At 45.3% G+C, this 14,264-nt stretch overlaps 1 protein-coding gene across 3 annotated transcripts in view; it reads right to left on the reverse strand.

Moving 5' to 3' along the window:
* The window catches only part of ARHGAP40 (Rho GTPase activating protein 40), a 645,040-nt gene that overhangs the window by 415,498 nt on the left and 215,278 nt on the right, over positions 1 to 14,264 (reverse strand). For all 3 annotated transcript variants that reach the window (XM_069652367.1, XM_069652368.1, XM_069652366.1), the window contains one exon: positions 6,594 to 6,657. Coding sequence is in view for 1 of the 3 variants with exons in the window: in XM_069652366.1 (XP_069508467.1) it covers positions 6,594 to 6,657 (64 nt within the window). In the remaining 2 variants the exon portion in view is untranslated. The remainder of the gene's footprint in view (positions 1 to 6,593; positions 6,658 to 14,264) is intronic.

Raw genomic sequence — 14,264 nt, forward strand, 5'->3', positions numbered from 1 at the left:
AAAGGGCGGAGGGCACCTTCTACCATTTGGTGTGGGAATGCGGGGTGCTGCAGGAGTTTTGGACTGCGTGTTTACTCCGCCTCTCCAGAATACTTGGCTCCACAATCCCGAGAGACCCTAAGCTTATCCTGCTGGGTATAGGAGGTGAAACTGACCTTAACAAGTATGAGAGATTGTTTCTAGGAGTAGCACTTGGTGCAGGAAAGAGACTCACGGCAGCCACATGGAGATCGGGGGACAGGATAACCATTGACAGATGGTCCAATGAAATGGACAGATGCGCCTCCCCGGAGAGGCGAATTTATAATGCGAGGGGTTCCCCCCGTAAGTTCCAGAAAATATGGGGAAAATGGGAACTATAAATGCTAAGACCAAAACAAGGGACATCGGCGACGCCCTACGCAGCTGCCGGGTGGGGGGTGCGGATTTATGTCAGGGAATATGTTAAGCACTGCTATCTATTGTGTTCTCGATGATAGGTCTCCTAATGTCTTTTTGTGCGCTGGCTGTACGTGCTGCCTTTCTTTTTCTTCTTTTGTTCTCTGTTTAACAAATCAATAAAAAAAGATTTATTAAAAAAAAAATATAGCAAACAAATAACTATTAGTTTTTGATGCAAGTATCGCAATTTGTTGATCTCCATCCTGTGAGTACAATAAACCACGTAAAACTGATTTACAAATTAGCTCAATTTCTCACCCTACTGCAGTAGACTGTTTCTCAGCAAGCCCTTTCTAAGAGGAACATTCAAGGAGTTAAAGGCTAGCCACAGGCGATGCACCATGTTTTCTGCTTCAGCTGTAACCAGCTTCCTATACAACAATGTTAACGTTTGTCTAATCACTGCTTTACAGCATAAGGAAGAAATTATCAACAGTAAGACAGTGACCACTGTTCAAGGGTGTTTATTGAACTTTCACAAGGGTGTGAGAAACGCCTATCTAAACCTAAATCTACAGATGGGAGCAAGCTACTACCATCAAATAATAAAAACTCAGTCCTAGTGGTGTCTAGTCAAAATAAAAGGGCCTATACTAATAAACCTATTGCCAATCCTTAACTCTAAATACAAATAGTGTGGGAAACAATGTTATGCAAAAGTAAAGTGTTCAAGAAATGATATGTCAGAATATCTGAGCCGTCTGCTCCCCTTCCCCATGTTTTCAGCACAGGGCAAGGCGGCACACTCGAGCTTAGCACACTCTCTGGCTTCTCTAGCACGAGGATGCAGTTTAAAACATGAGCATCAGGGACTAACATGCCCAAGTCTCTTTGCCTTTCAAAGTCTCTTCTTCCAGAGGGCTTGATGCGACAAAGTTCTTTTTCTCTTAGGATTTCACACATACTCAATTTCTCAGGTGATTCACTATTCACCTCAGGATTCCCCTCCGCCGTGCTCATGTCTACTTTAACACAAAGCTTTCAAATGCTCTTCCTGCGCCGGGCTTGGACCAATTCAATATTCACCCTGGGTCCCCCTCCGCCAGGCTCAGACCCACCTTAACACAATATTCTCAATTGGTCTCCCTCCGCCGGCTCTGACCATTTCATCTCAATTTCAAAACCTTCCTTTTTGCATCAAAAATCGAAGACTTTCGAATGTGCACAGGATTTTGATTGACCCATTGCACGACCACTTCGAGTTACGCTTTCTTTTTACAGCTATAACTTTTCAATTCTGCCACTTCTCAGTTGGATACCCTACAGAGACCTTAGACTGAGCACCCACACAGTGCCGGACCACTCTGTCAATGGTACGCAGGGCCGGACCATTCTGTCAAGGGTATTATATTTTGCTTTAAAAGTTCACTCGCTTCTCAACTATTTAACTTTTCTTGTGTCTTTCATCACGCACTTAACACTGCAAGTCCCATAATGCCTTTCATGGACCTTTTTTCCTAGTTCTCATTTTCTTCCTCAAATTCGATATTTAGATTCTTGCTCCAGCCACACACACACGCTTACCAGGATTTCCTCTCTTTCCACAGTTGGCGCGGCGCTGGCGAAGAACCTCTATGCAGCTCTCTGGGTCGAGGTCAAGTTCTTCCTGCCTGCCTCTCTTACACCTGGGCTTTCGTTCTTGAGCCCAGGGGAAACAAGCCCACCAGGGAACTCAGCCAGCAGGCTGCAGTCCTCCTTGCTGGTCCTCTGGAGACACGGCTCCCCTATTAAGATGCAGCCTCTCACAGGCACATGGTCAGTGCTTTCTTTCTCAGCTGTTCTCCTCTGGACACTTCTGACAGTTCCTTCTGCTCGCTCCGGCCTCTGGGCTCACCCACTCCTCTATACAGTTTCAGCTCGCTCAGTGTGTGTTCTCGTGCTCTGCCTTTTATCCGTGTGGGGAAGTTTAATGGCAGTCAGGTGTGAGTAAATGTTAGTAATTGCCTGATCTCATTATTGGGACAAGATAGAGACAGCCCGTAGGAATCCATTGCCCATGGATTCCCATGTGCAATCCTCATGACTCATCTGGCTCTTCTTCGTCCCAGTGTTTCTCAGGATTGGGCAGGGGGAGAGTGGGTGTGAACTCAAATACTCCCTGATGGTAGAAAAAAGGTGGGGGGATGATGGGATTTACAAAAGGGCAGAATATCGAGTCTCCCCTTTGCACATTCTCCCCCGAATTCTCCACTCAGTTGGTTGTCCCTTTTTATTCTGCCTCCAGAATCAGGACTTGAGAGAGAAGGTATTTCTCTTTGGGCCTTAATGTAGTAGAACCCTGGGGAATAATCTGGGAAAAATCCCTGGGTTTTTCACAGAACCAAGAAGAGCCATAGAGGGGAGGGAGGGTCTGCATGTGAATCCATGTAAGACCCATGTTGGAGAACAAGAGTTACAGTTAAGTAATTTGTTCCTTCTCCAGCATGGGGTCTTACATGGATTCACATGCTATGAATATGATTACACAGCAATACACTTTCACAACCATGGGAGGTGGCAAGGCTCAAGAGAAGCAGTACACTTACCCCTGGAGCAGACTCACGTCATGCAAACAGGTTTGCAAATCACTGCTTGGCTGACACAAGACTGCTCCCTGGAATCCCTGTCAACACAATAGAACCTCGTGAATGTGTGGGTAGACCACCACGTAGCAGCCCTGTATATATCCAGCAGGGGAACCCCAGCAACGAACGCCGTAGTTGAAGTGATGGCTCTGCTGGAATGGGCTCTCAGCCATTCTGGCAATGCTCTGTTGGCCAATTGATGGCAATGCATGGGATCAGCCAGAGCCACCTGGAGATGTAAGCTTTCTACAGGGCCTTTCCATGCCCCACAGTGTTTAGTGTGAGGGCCAGACATCCTGTGTTCAAGTGCTTCCCTTTAGTTTTGGGTAGGCAAGGAAATCCTCAGCAGAGTAGGGTTAGTAAGGCATGTAATGTCATTAATACTTTAACTAAAGTTTTATTTTATACTAAAATGGCATATTTTGAATAATCATCAGTCGTCCGCCTCGCGTTGCTGACCCCTGACGCTCCCCATATTATTATTTGTGGGTGGGTTACCACGAGGGAGTGCGTTTGCCCTACCACTGCCTGATAAGCCTCCTCAGGGTAGAAGCAGGAGTTTTCCTTTGGCCACCTACCATCCCTCATACGTAATATGGCTGCCCTCCATGAGGACCTGGTAGGGAGATGGCTAAGGAGACTCATGATGGGCCTGAGATGGCGAGGAATACTTCTGGGAGGCAGGAGATCAGTAGTGTGTACAATGGGTTCATGATTCTTTCGCTTTGCCAATGAGCGGGACACAAAGATACAGAAGATACACATTTCCTGTAGAAACACAGCCAGGAGAGGTCTCGGGAGTGCAGAGCACTACGATATGATAAATGATAGGTTATTTATAACGCGCTTAATACCCAGAGGTTTCTAAGCGCGGCCCCGGGGATCGTACCCGTGTTGCTCTGTGTCATCTTGCTTCCAAGGCGAGCACGTTGCCGCTGAGCTATCCTCCAGAGGAACCAGCAGCAGTATGCAGGTCAAGGAACAAAAACTAACAGCCTCACACAACAAACTGGTCAGAATTACATGATGGCCCCAAACTCTAATCAGCCCTTTAACGTCTCACCCACTTGACAGACAATCAACATATCAAAGCAAAAGCCAATAACCTAGGGGGCAGACAAGTCTCCATAATTTGGGCATTACAGAATGATTACAAATCACCCTACCACAAAGGGAAAAAGAAACGGATATTACAGGGAGTCAAAAGGAATGCCTGCAAGGGGGCAGGTCCCTTTTAAAGGAGGAAAACAGGGGTTAAAAATGTCAGAACCGTAGAGAATCCAAGAGGAGGCAGTCTAGTCTGTTTACACTCCCTTATTGCTGGGGAACAATTCTTTGGCGACTGTGCTGAAGGAAGCTCAGAAGGAGGCAGACGTGCCTGCTCTCACTTCCTTACTCAAAGGGTAGAGCCAGAAGGAAGGTGGAAGCCAGACAAGAGTAGTCTGGAGGAATACTGCACTACGAGGGGAAGATCTGAAACACGGTAAGCCTGAGGGAAACCTAAATAAGGAAATGTAATTAAAAATAAAATACTCTTCTTGGCTACCAAAGCAGTCCGTAATGTTTGGCAAATGTCCCCATGCCTGAGCAAAGTGAAGGGCAGTCACTAATCTGCCCTTCTTGGGCAATCTTAAGGAGCCAGAGAGGAAACAAAGTGCATGGCAGGGTGGATTTCCGATTATATAGACTGCCACGGATGCTGAATCGAAGGTCCACGAAGGGACCAGATGAGAAGTTAGGAAGTGAAACCAAGGTCCTGGTAGAATCCACTTAAGGAACCAGCATTGCACTAAGGCCCAGAAGAGACCTGCGAAAACTAAAGAGCCAATTCACAGGGATGAAGGTCAATCTGATTGATACCAGATCGAACCTGAATGGCAGAAAGGCTGAGAAAGTCAATGCTGATAAGCTAGAAACAAGAAGAAGCTAGTGAACTGCGAGCAAAAGGCAGTGCAACTCTGCAGAGGCATACGAGGCTGAAGGCCCAGGATATATGCATCAAGGGTGTGATCTTGAAAAATCCAGGGAAAACCGAGGTAGAAAAATAAAAGTCAGACTTTGCACGGCTACAAGAGTCTACCATGAACAATTGTTCTTTGTGTAATGGTAGGGCTGAAGAATATTTGTATTGGGCCATCAGTTCGAACTTTGGTGCGCATAGATTAGGATACATACGACTAACAACTGATCAAGAGTTGGTTTTGAACTTTCAGTTGGTCATCCTTTGGAAAGACTGTTGTAGCGTAGGATGTCTTGAAAAAGAGAGAGAGAGCGAGAGAGACTTGAATGCATAGGGCATTTTGTTTACGTTTCAAACGGAAGGAAAACTGAAAAGACCTTCTTCCATCAGGGATCCCCCTTTGTGTTGTACCTACCTGACCATTATTGCTTAGGATCAATCATTCTTAGTTGCAGTTCCCAACATTGGTAGTCTAGTCTTCAACCTTGGGCAGGAGGACCACCAGGGAGTTTGCCAGAGCCAGTCCTGTCCTAGGGAGGGGGGGGCTGGGAGTTGGGAGGGCCCCAGTCTGCTCCCCCGTATGTGCCTGGATGGAATGAGTACCACTTTAATCATCCCATGCCTGCATTACAACATGCTTTCTTTCTTCCATATCAGACCTACCAAATCAAGGGATCCTTGCGGCGAAGGAAGGACCATTCAACCCACAGGAGAGAGCTTCAGCTGCAAACACAGAGCCAGCAGACAGTTACTCGCTGAAGACCGGCAATCAGGACGCTCAATTACACCAGACCACAGACTCTGAAATTGACATTTGCTGTACCGGGCTGCCATCACATAACACCAGCAGGCCCACATCTGCATGTTGTGATTTATCCACTTCGCCCTTTCCCAGATCCTCAATCTCCTCTATAGGTATCTCCACCAATTTCTCTCCATCCTCCCTGGGCAGGTGTGCACTCTCCTCTGATCCCTCTTCTTATAACGTCTCCCCAGCTCATTTCCTACACCACTTTGTAGATATTTCCCCTCTGCACCTCCTCTCGTTAGAAGCTTCAATGCCTCCTCTATTTCAGCTCTTTATATGTTTCACCTCCTTCTCTCCGCCTTTCTCCACCTCTTTCTCCTGTTCCTCTTCTATATAATTCTTAGCCTCTCACTCGCTCGGCTACAACCTGTCCCCCCCACTGCAGACTTTGTCTAATCTCCTGCGAATTACCTTAAATCTACCTGTCTTGGTGCAGGGCCAACTCACAATGCATCCCGCCATCTACTTTTGCCAAACTACCCTCTGCTGTCATCTTGTGTACACAGACCATAACATCCAGCTCCCAAAAATGGTATAACAGGCTAGCGGACACCATTTGCCATTTCCCACAGATTTCTCTTCCCTGCCTGCCGTTCATATTTTACAGACCATGGAGGGTAAATTGAAGCGCAATGGGGGTTCTGGAAACAATTAGCATGTAGGGTGGGTGCACCATCTATGAAGCTTGCTTCTATCGCGGGCTGGATGTGCCAATAAAAGTCCAGTGTTCCAATAAGGCAGCTGGCAGCTCTTTCCCACTCCTTCTGCCACCTGCCTACATCTCTTGGTTATACATTTAAAATGTTATACGCTAACTTACCCTTTTGCTGGTGTGCCCCCCTTGCCACTCTTGAATCCTTGCCTGCACTGCTGCTCTTCGGTCACTGTAAAAATAAAAGCGAGGGTATTTTTTAAGTACTCGTACGATGGATTACAGTGTTGCATGGGGTTACTTTCTTTTCATTAAAACATTTGCTTGTGAGAATATTTTAAGAAATAAGGACACAAAGGCCATGAAATCACTGCCATGGGGCATATAGCAATAATACCCTTTGCAGCTGGCCATACCAATTGGTAACGGCTTCATCATATGTTAAATAGGCCCTTGCTACAGTAGAGGCAATAAACCTAAGCTGGGAGATGCTACAACTCACTATTTCAGGTAATATTGCTTACAGAGACCATTTACAAGGGGATACTCATCAAAAGCTAGGTTATTTTCAACAGTTGTGACAAATCCTTGGTTGCCGTCACTTCTCCCCAAGGGGGAGCCCCTTCCCATGAGGCAAGGCCTCTACACGATAGTCCCCCTGGGGGTAGTACTCAGCGAGAGGATCTCATCGGGAGAGACTCCCCCTATAGGCATAAGCACAACCATCTAGGGAGAATGTGGTACAACACCCCTCACCACCCTTCGCACCCTCCCTATAGTGTAGACCCCAATACATTTCCATGTATCTCTGCAAGCCTGAAGATTTAACCACTAAGATAGTAGTCCCATGTATGACTACATCAGGTCTAGTCAAGCACTGTTCCTGAGAAGGGAGCAAGAGGGCAAGACGTCACTGAAACAGCAGAGGAGCCGGCAGAAAGCTGACTCCTACTGGAATTGCCAAAGGCGGGACAGTTTCATATTTGTGGGGGAAGTGGCCCATCAGGTTTAGTGACGGTACCAAAACTGTTCAAAATTGGAAGGGCTCGAGGAACCGCTGGAGAAGGCCAGTCACAACAGAAGAGGACCGTGGAGGCTAGCGGGAAAAACTACGAACCCTGGAAGAGCCAGGGACGCGTCCCATTTGGAAAACAGCAAACATGGGAGAACCAGTGGGGTCGAGTGAAGAGTCAAGCATAGCCTCATGGATAAACTCCCTCATCCCGGTGGAAACAGAGATTCCATTGACCACCAGAAAGGGTGTGGGACCCGCACAGAATCCCAGAGAGAATCGGAGGGAGCCTCACTTGTGGTGGTGTTCAAGTAAAGCCAATGACCACCAGGAAGGGTAGAGAACCCAAGAACAGAAACCTAACCCAAGTTCATGCTCCTCGTGGCAGTGCCTGGTAGGAAAGCAACCCAGGTATGTCTAATCAAAGTAGTAGAGAAATACAGGTCTGAAAACCGCACCCACAAGGGAAGATCAATATAAGTTATCTTCTTTGGGGAAGTACCTAGCAGGAGAGTGAACCAGGTCTGCCAGAACAAACTAGTAGGAGGTTGAACTGTGAAACCAAGCATATAACAAGGCCAGAGGAAGGGAGGCATTCCGTCTGGTGTTGTGAACTGTGAGAACAAAGCCAAGGAAGGCTGGGAGAAGGGAGTCATTCTCCTGGTAGGTGAGCTCGCAAGGAGCATCAAACCAGTGATCCAGGGGAAGGGAGTATTCTCCCAGGAGTAAAGAAACAGTGAACTTTCTGACACAGAGTGTTAAAGGATCAGCAATTCTTTTGTTTGTAAAGTATCAAAACCAGGGGAAGGGTGTCATTCCCCCTGGTGAGGAACTTACAACTAAATCTGTGCTATCCAGTCCAGGAGGTGAGAGTCATTCTCCTGGCCCAAGAACATCGGCACAACCTTTTAGTTAAGTTATAAGTGTAAGGGATAGATTTGGGGGCGTTTTGACACAGGACAGTGGACTCTAAGTTACAAAGACATCCTAACAGACACATTAGAACTTTAAGTTGAGACAGGGAAAACCAGTAATATATATAGGGACATAATGGATTTCTCGTTATTTTTATACTGAGAAAAAAAAGAAAGTCTATAGCAATCACTATGCCACCTGTGTGTCAGTCGCCTCATTCTGCACCCTTACACAGTCATACCATTTTTCACTAAATGTATTTCAGCTGGGAGGTCAGGGGCTTGGGGGGCATCAGACAAGGTAGTCCATCTGTGCAGCGAGGACGCAAACCAGTGAAATAATAATGTATACACCTACTTGTCCCCCTAAACCACTTCAACTGTTAATACAAAAAGGAAAACACATAGCATACATGCATGTGGAAGATATATCGGTCCTTCCCGAGGCTAAAATCCAAAAAGCACTCTCCACATAAGCAACTCTGGGCATATGGATTGCTGTAACGAAACTACCTTGGTGTAGGAGAAATTAGCATTAACCAAATTATCTAAGACTTTGCAATTGCTATTTATGATAGAAATGATTTCTTTAGCTTGAGGTGTGGTGTTGCACTGCACTTGGCTCTAGACTAAGATAGGACTTTTATTTTTTGGAATGCCCTTTGTAGATTTATTTACACAGATGATATGCAAACCACCATGTAAGCCCACATCGTTTTCTACATACTGTAAAAGCTTAATTTGAAATGGCTCAATAGAGGCAATGTGCGTCCAACTCAAATACTCGTATGTCATTGGGAATGCTCGGCTTACACACTCTGATCTACAATCAGTATGCACTGGTGGCACAGATAATGGTTGGGTTGTGTGGTGCAGACTGCTTCTAGTTTCCAGCAAACCATGTTCAAGATACCTTTTGGGCACCTCACTATACTGATGGTTGCACCAGAAGAGCAGCAATTCAAAGGGCTGCAGCACAAGCCCTTTGAATGGCAAAGTGTTCCGATACCAACATGAGCCTCGCTAGCACTCAGTCAGCCTATCCCAATCTTTTACATTACTGGGCTAATCTAAAACAATTAGACACCCAAGTCAGCCTGTGCATAATTAGCACTGCACAATGCCCTTCCATTATTCACAAGCCACCACTGACATGCATAATGTCCACAGTCAGTGAACCTGACAAGGGGAATGTTTTGCATGAAATGCCACCTTAAAGGCATGGTCTAGTAAAAATTTGTATTGTCCCTACGGGTCGGCCATGTTTTTTTAAGCCTAAGTGGCTCGATTTTAGAAAACTTTCCTATGGACCTTACCCGAGTTTTCGTCCATTAAACGCACGCGAAAACAAGCACCAGGGAGCCGCCATTTTCTGATAATCCTATCTTTTCCCCGATCGCCCTGGCTGACCTGCTTTTGCGGCACTAAATCAATTCCCCCGCCCCTGAGCCTGTCATTATCAAAACATTCATATTCCCCGCCTCTCTCCGTGACGTTACTGTGCTGCGTAGGCAAACGCGCCCAGTCGTCTTCTGCGCGACTCCACACAGAACCCGGAAACCAACACAGATCAACTCACAACACAGCGCGCCACAATTCGGAATATGAAACTGTACTTTAAAATGAAACAGCAACACGGTACATTTGGTAAAGTACATTTATTTGACATTAAATGTTTAGAGAATGTTCAGCAATTGCCATATGAACTCCGAAAGCCATTTATTTTCTTTTATCTGTATCCGCAATAACTGTTCCGTTTCATCTTGAGTCACGCGCTGTTCCTTTATGGTACACAGGGTGTTCATTTTCGTAAAAAGAATCACTTTGGAAGCACGGTGAACCACAAGGCTGTTCGATCAAGTAGGCACTAGGCCAGTGTAAAGGTTGATATGTTGCTTCTAGCCACTAGTACAGCGTAAGGGCATGTGGGCCCTTGGCGATCGTCCCATAATATGGTGATCGTGCTCCAGTTGTTGACACGAAGCTGCAGGTGTCTGCTGAAGAATCCATCCGCCGGTGTCTCAAACAGATGGCAGTGGCAGAATGGGATCAAATACCTGTTATGAAAACAAAAAAATTATAATTCGTCTCGCTAGCCGAACTTCATTAATATTACTCATTTCATTTATTACGGCCGATCAGAAACTATTTGCTTGCAAGGATAGTTCAATGGAGTATGTTCGTCTCTAAAAATCAATGCGAAAAGTAACAAGATAAATCGAGGCCAACACACAATGATAAACGACAGTTAGTCTACATGCGTGAGGAATGATATGATATATGATATGGCATTTGTAACGCGCCTATACTCAAGTGTTTCTAGGCGTGACGAGGCAGGTGGGGAACAAGGGCAGACAGACAACGATCCTACTAGGCCAGGTGTCTTTCTGATCGCGCATGGGGAAGGGCTGTACATGGTTAGTTGAATACAAATTAAATAGGGCCAGCTGGTGGCAAGTGCAAGGTAAATGCCAGGAGAAGGGGCTGAAGGATACAGAGACAGTCCCGTAGTGCAGGTAGGCAGTGCAGGGAAAAGTGGCTGGGGCAAGAACCGAGATCGGCGAGACCAGTGGACCTGCAGGCCCATGTGCCCACTACGAACACGTTTTACTTGCTTTTCCTAGTTCTTCGTTCATTCATTTATTCATGCATCCATTCATTAAATCTTCATTCCGGTATAAAAGCGTGTAAAGATTTACTTACATTATATTTGAAATTTCCATTGTGTCTCTTCGTAATGCAGTCTATAAAACGGACCGTGCTCTTGACAACGATTTTTCGTATACTGAACTAAAATGAAACTCGGTCCAGTTTCTGAATTTACTGCCTTATCGTCTTACGTTATTGCACACTCCCTTCAAATGTAGTTCTTTCGGCATGGTCCCTGTCTCAAGGTCAAAAAACAATAGACCCTTATACTTCCAGTGCGACTTGTGGGCCTCATCTGGGCGCTGTCCTTCGCATTCTTTATTTGCAACATCACGTAGTATAGGCATCTGTGAGAACCTGAAGTTTAGAATCCGTCTATGTAGTGCGGCTCAATGTGCAAATGCGAACTGGCTTCTCTCCCAAATGCCACGGCCCGCTTGGCTGGCGCGTTCTAAGTGCTCCAATTTTGTCCCCTTCGTCTGCGAGCTTTGCAGCCCAAATTGAGACATTTAATTTTTTGCAGAAGGTCAGGGAAAGTATAAAGTACCACAGGAGTTGAGTTAAAAGTGAGATTTATTGTTTGTTTTATTATTTGCAATACGCAAGCCTCCCCTCCGTTAACAGTGCGCAGCATTTACATTTATATGAGATGAGACATGAGAAAAATATATACATACACATATGTGAGGTGAATAGAGAGAATTCAAAGATGACACCCAGCTTGTTCGCCACCCATGATGGTGAAGGTAGGGGTTACGTTTACAGGTACACTGTACAATAACATTTATTTACAAAAAGACAATCGTATTGCAATTATTTAAACCGGGATTTGTACTTCACAATCAGCTGTGCTACGGGTGGGCATGGCACAGTCGCAATGTTCGGTGGCAATGGATCACTGCTCTGCACAGAAACGTCCAAAATTCCATATCTGTGCTTCTCTAACACAGCAACAATAAGGCCTTTCACAAAGTCGAACTGCATTTCATCATAGACTGTTTTGATCACCCATTGCTTACTTCGTTTTGAAAACACCTTAGTGTAGCGAGGCATCCTTACTTTACCCCTAGTCCTAGATTGTTCACGTCCGACATTGCTGTTATGGGCCAAGACCGCTAGTAGAGTGCGAGGTTTCATGCCCCGAAAGCTAAAATGCAAGCTCTTTGGCCTGTACTTTAGGCACATATTGTGGAACACCTCCAAATCTCCTGTGTGACAGAATTCTGTCAGTCCTCTCAAATCTCTTGATAGAGTTTTGTCGAAAACAATCTTCTCAATGGCTTTGTGTGTCGGTGAAGATGGAATCAACCACTTCTTCTTCCGTGCCTCCTCTGGGGACAAAGGGCCATGTTCACATTGGTGGAAATGTTCATTTGCTGTCCAGCGGTGAACGTTGGTACAGTGGTGCATCAGTGACCGCCATTTTTCAAGTAGTATTTCCACTGACCCCTCACAAGTTTTTGAGCTCCACCAAAGATGGTTGGTGATAGAATGTGACCACTGCAAAATACTTTCAAAACCTTTTTTTTTCCCTGCAGCCGAGATTTTCTTATTGATTGATTTAGCAAGATGCTATACGTCAAATTGATGTTTAATATGTGGGAACTGCTCTCTCATTGTCTTGGCAATTGAAACATGTCTATCCGTGGCTATGAGGTCGATGTGCATTCCCCCTTGATTGTAGATATTCCACTGATTTTATAAATCCTAGTTTCTCCATGGCCACTGACGATGTACATTGTGTTACCTGCACGACCACCGAACTCACAATTTTCTTACTATCCATGTCCTGAAAGTGGTAGGTAGGTGCTGTCGCACTGTCCATCGCCGGCTAGCCTGAATCGTTTGCCTTCGAATGTACTTGCTAGAGACAGTTGTTCAATTTTCCAAGCATCAATAATGGCCGGAAACAGATAATCACGTTGGTATATGTAGTACAGCGCTTTAGAAATGAAATGGAGTCCCACAAACTGAAAGAAAGCCTCTAACTTTCTAAAACTGGAGCCACTAAAAAGTGATGCAGCTGCACACAGTAGATTGCCTGCTGGCAGTTTCCCCAGCATTGGTTGTGCAGACCATGAGAACCTATGATTTAATCTACAGGCGGCATTTATTTTGACGTTACTGCCTTTTATTTGACGAGTCACATTAATCAATGCCTTCCCATATACTTTCCCTCTAATGGAATGCACACATTTCAGCATACTTATATTTTCCATCAAACAACTGTCGAATACAATGTATTTGCTCTCTTTCAATACACTGTCATCCTGCGTCAACGTTGTTTCGGCCTGTGACGTGGAGATTTCAACACATTGGAAAGTAATATCGCTGATATCAAGTTCTGATGCGTCTATGGATGCTGCGGTTGGTTCATTCTCTGTCATTTCGACATCTATTACTTCAACATTGAAGGGAGAACACAACAATGTCGACAGGTTTTTTGGTGGCAAATTTTTGGCGGGTGTAGATGGTGTAAATTGATCTGCAACTACTTCAGAGCTATCTTCAATACATTCAATAACATCTTCTTGTGGTGGTGCGGTCGCACTGTAGCTATGGTCCAATGCAACTTTGCTGTAGTCTCCAAACACAAGTTAATTCATGTTCTGGCCATTGGACATGAGCATCTCGAGCCTGAACACGCCTCGCCTCAATTAATAGTTCCTCCATAGTGTACACGGTCTGGCAAGCCACATCTCTCATTCGCTTCACTGTCTGTGTGTGTATAGTTCTGACACCCACGGGTAACTGGAGGAGAGATTGGAAAAGGGATGTTCAGTTTAAACACAAGATGGAGTGTAGTAGAATTGACTGGAAAAAACATAAAATAGTCCCCAGCACAACCATTTTTTTAAAGTTATGATCTGTTTGTAACTAACCTTTTTTGTTTTTTTTTCTTTGCAACTTTTTTGACTCGACCTTCAACATCTGCACGCTGTAGCTCCGATTCGTTTCCGCATGTCCTCCCTTCCTCTTGCGCTGCAACGACTATATTTTCTGTATCCGCATAGACAGCACGGAATGAGGCTCCATCGTCTCCCTGAAACATAGTACTTTCATTACTATGTATCAAAATATTGTTAGCATAAAACACACGCGAGGACGAACACACAGGTACATCTCAATAGCCAAACACGATTTAAACATTGTGTGCAACAATCAAACGACAAATATTCGACCAGTCATGATCTATTTCGATGGAACTGTCAGTATCCATACCTCTGGCTCTGCATGGACTGCCATGAATGGTTGTATTGGAGA

The sequence above is a fragment of the Ambystoma mexicanum genome, chromosome 3p, assembly GCF_040938575.1.
Source record: "Ambystoma mexicanum isolate Mex_15411 chromosome 3p, UKY_AmexF1_1, whole genome shotgun sequence".
NCBI lineage: Eukaryota > Metazoa > Chordata > Amphibia > Caudata > Ambystomatidae > Ambystoma > Ambystoma mexicanum.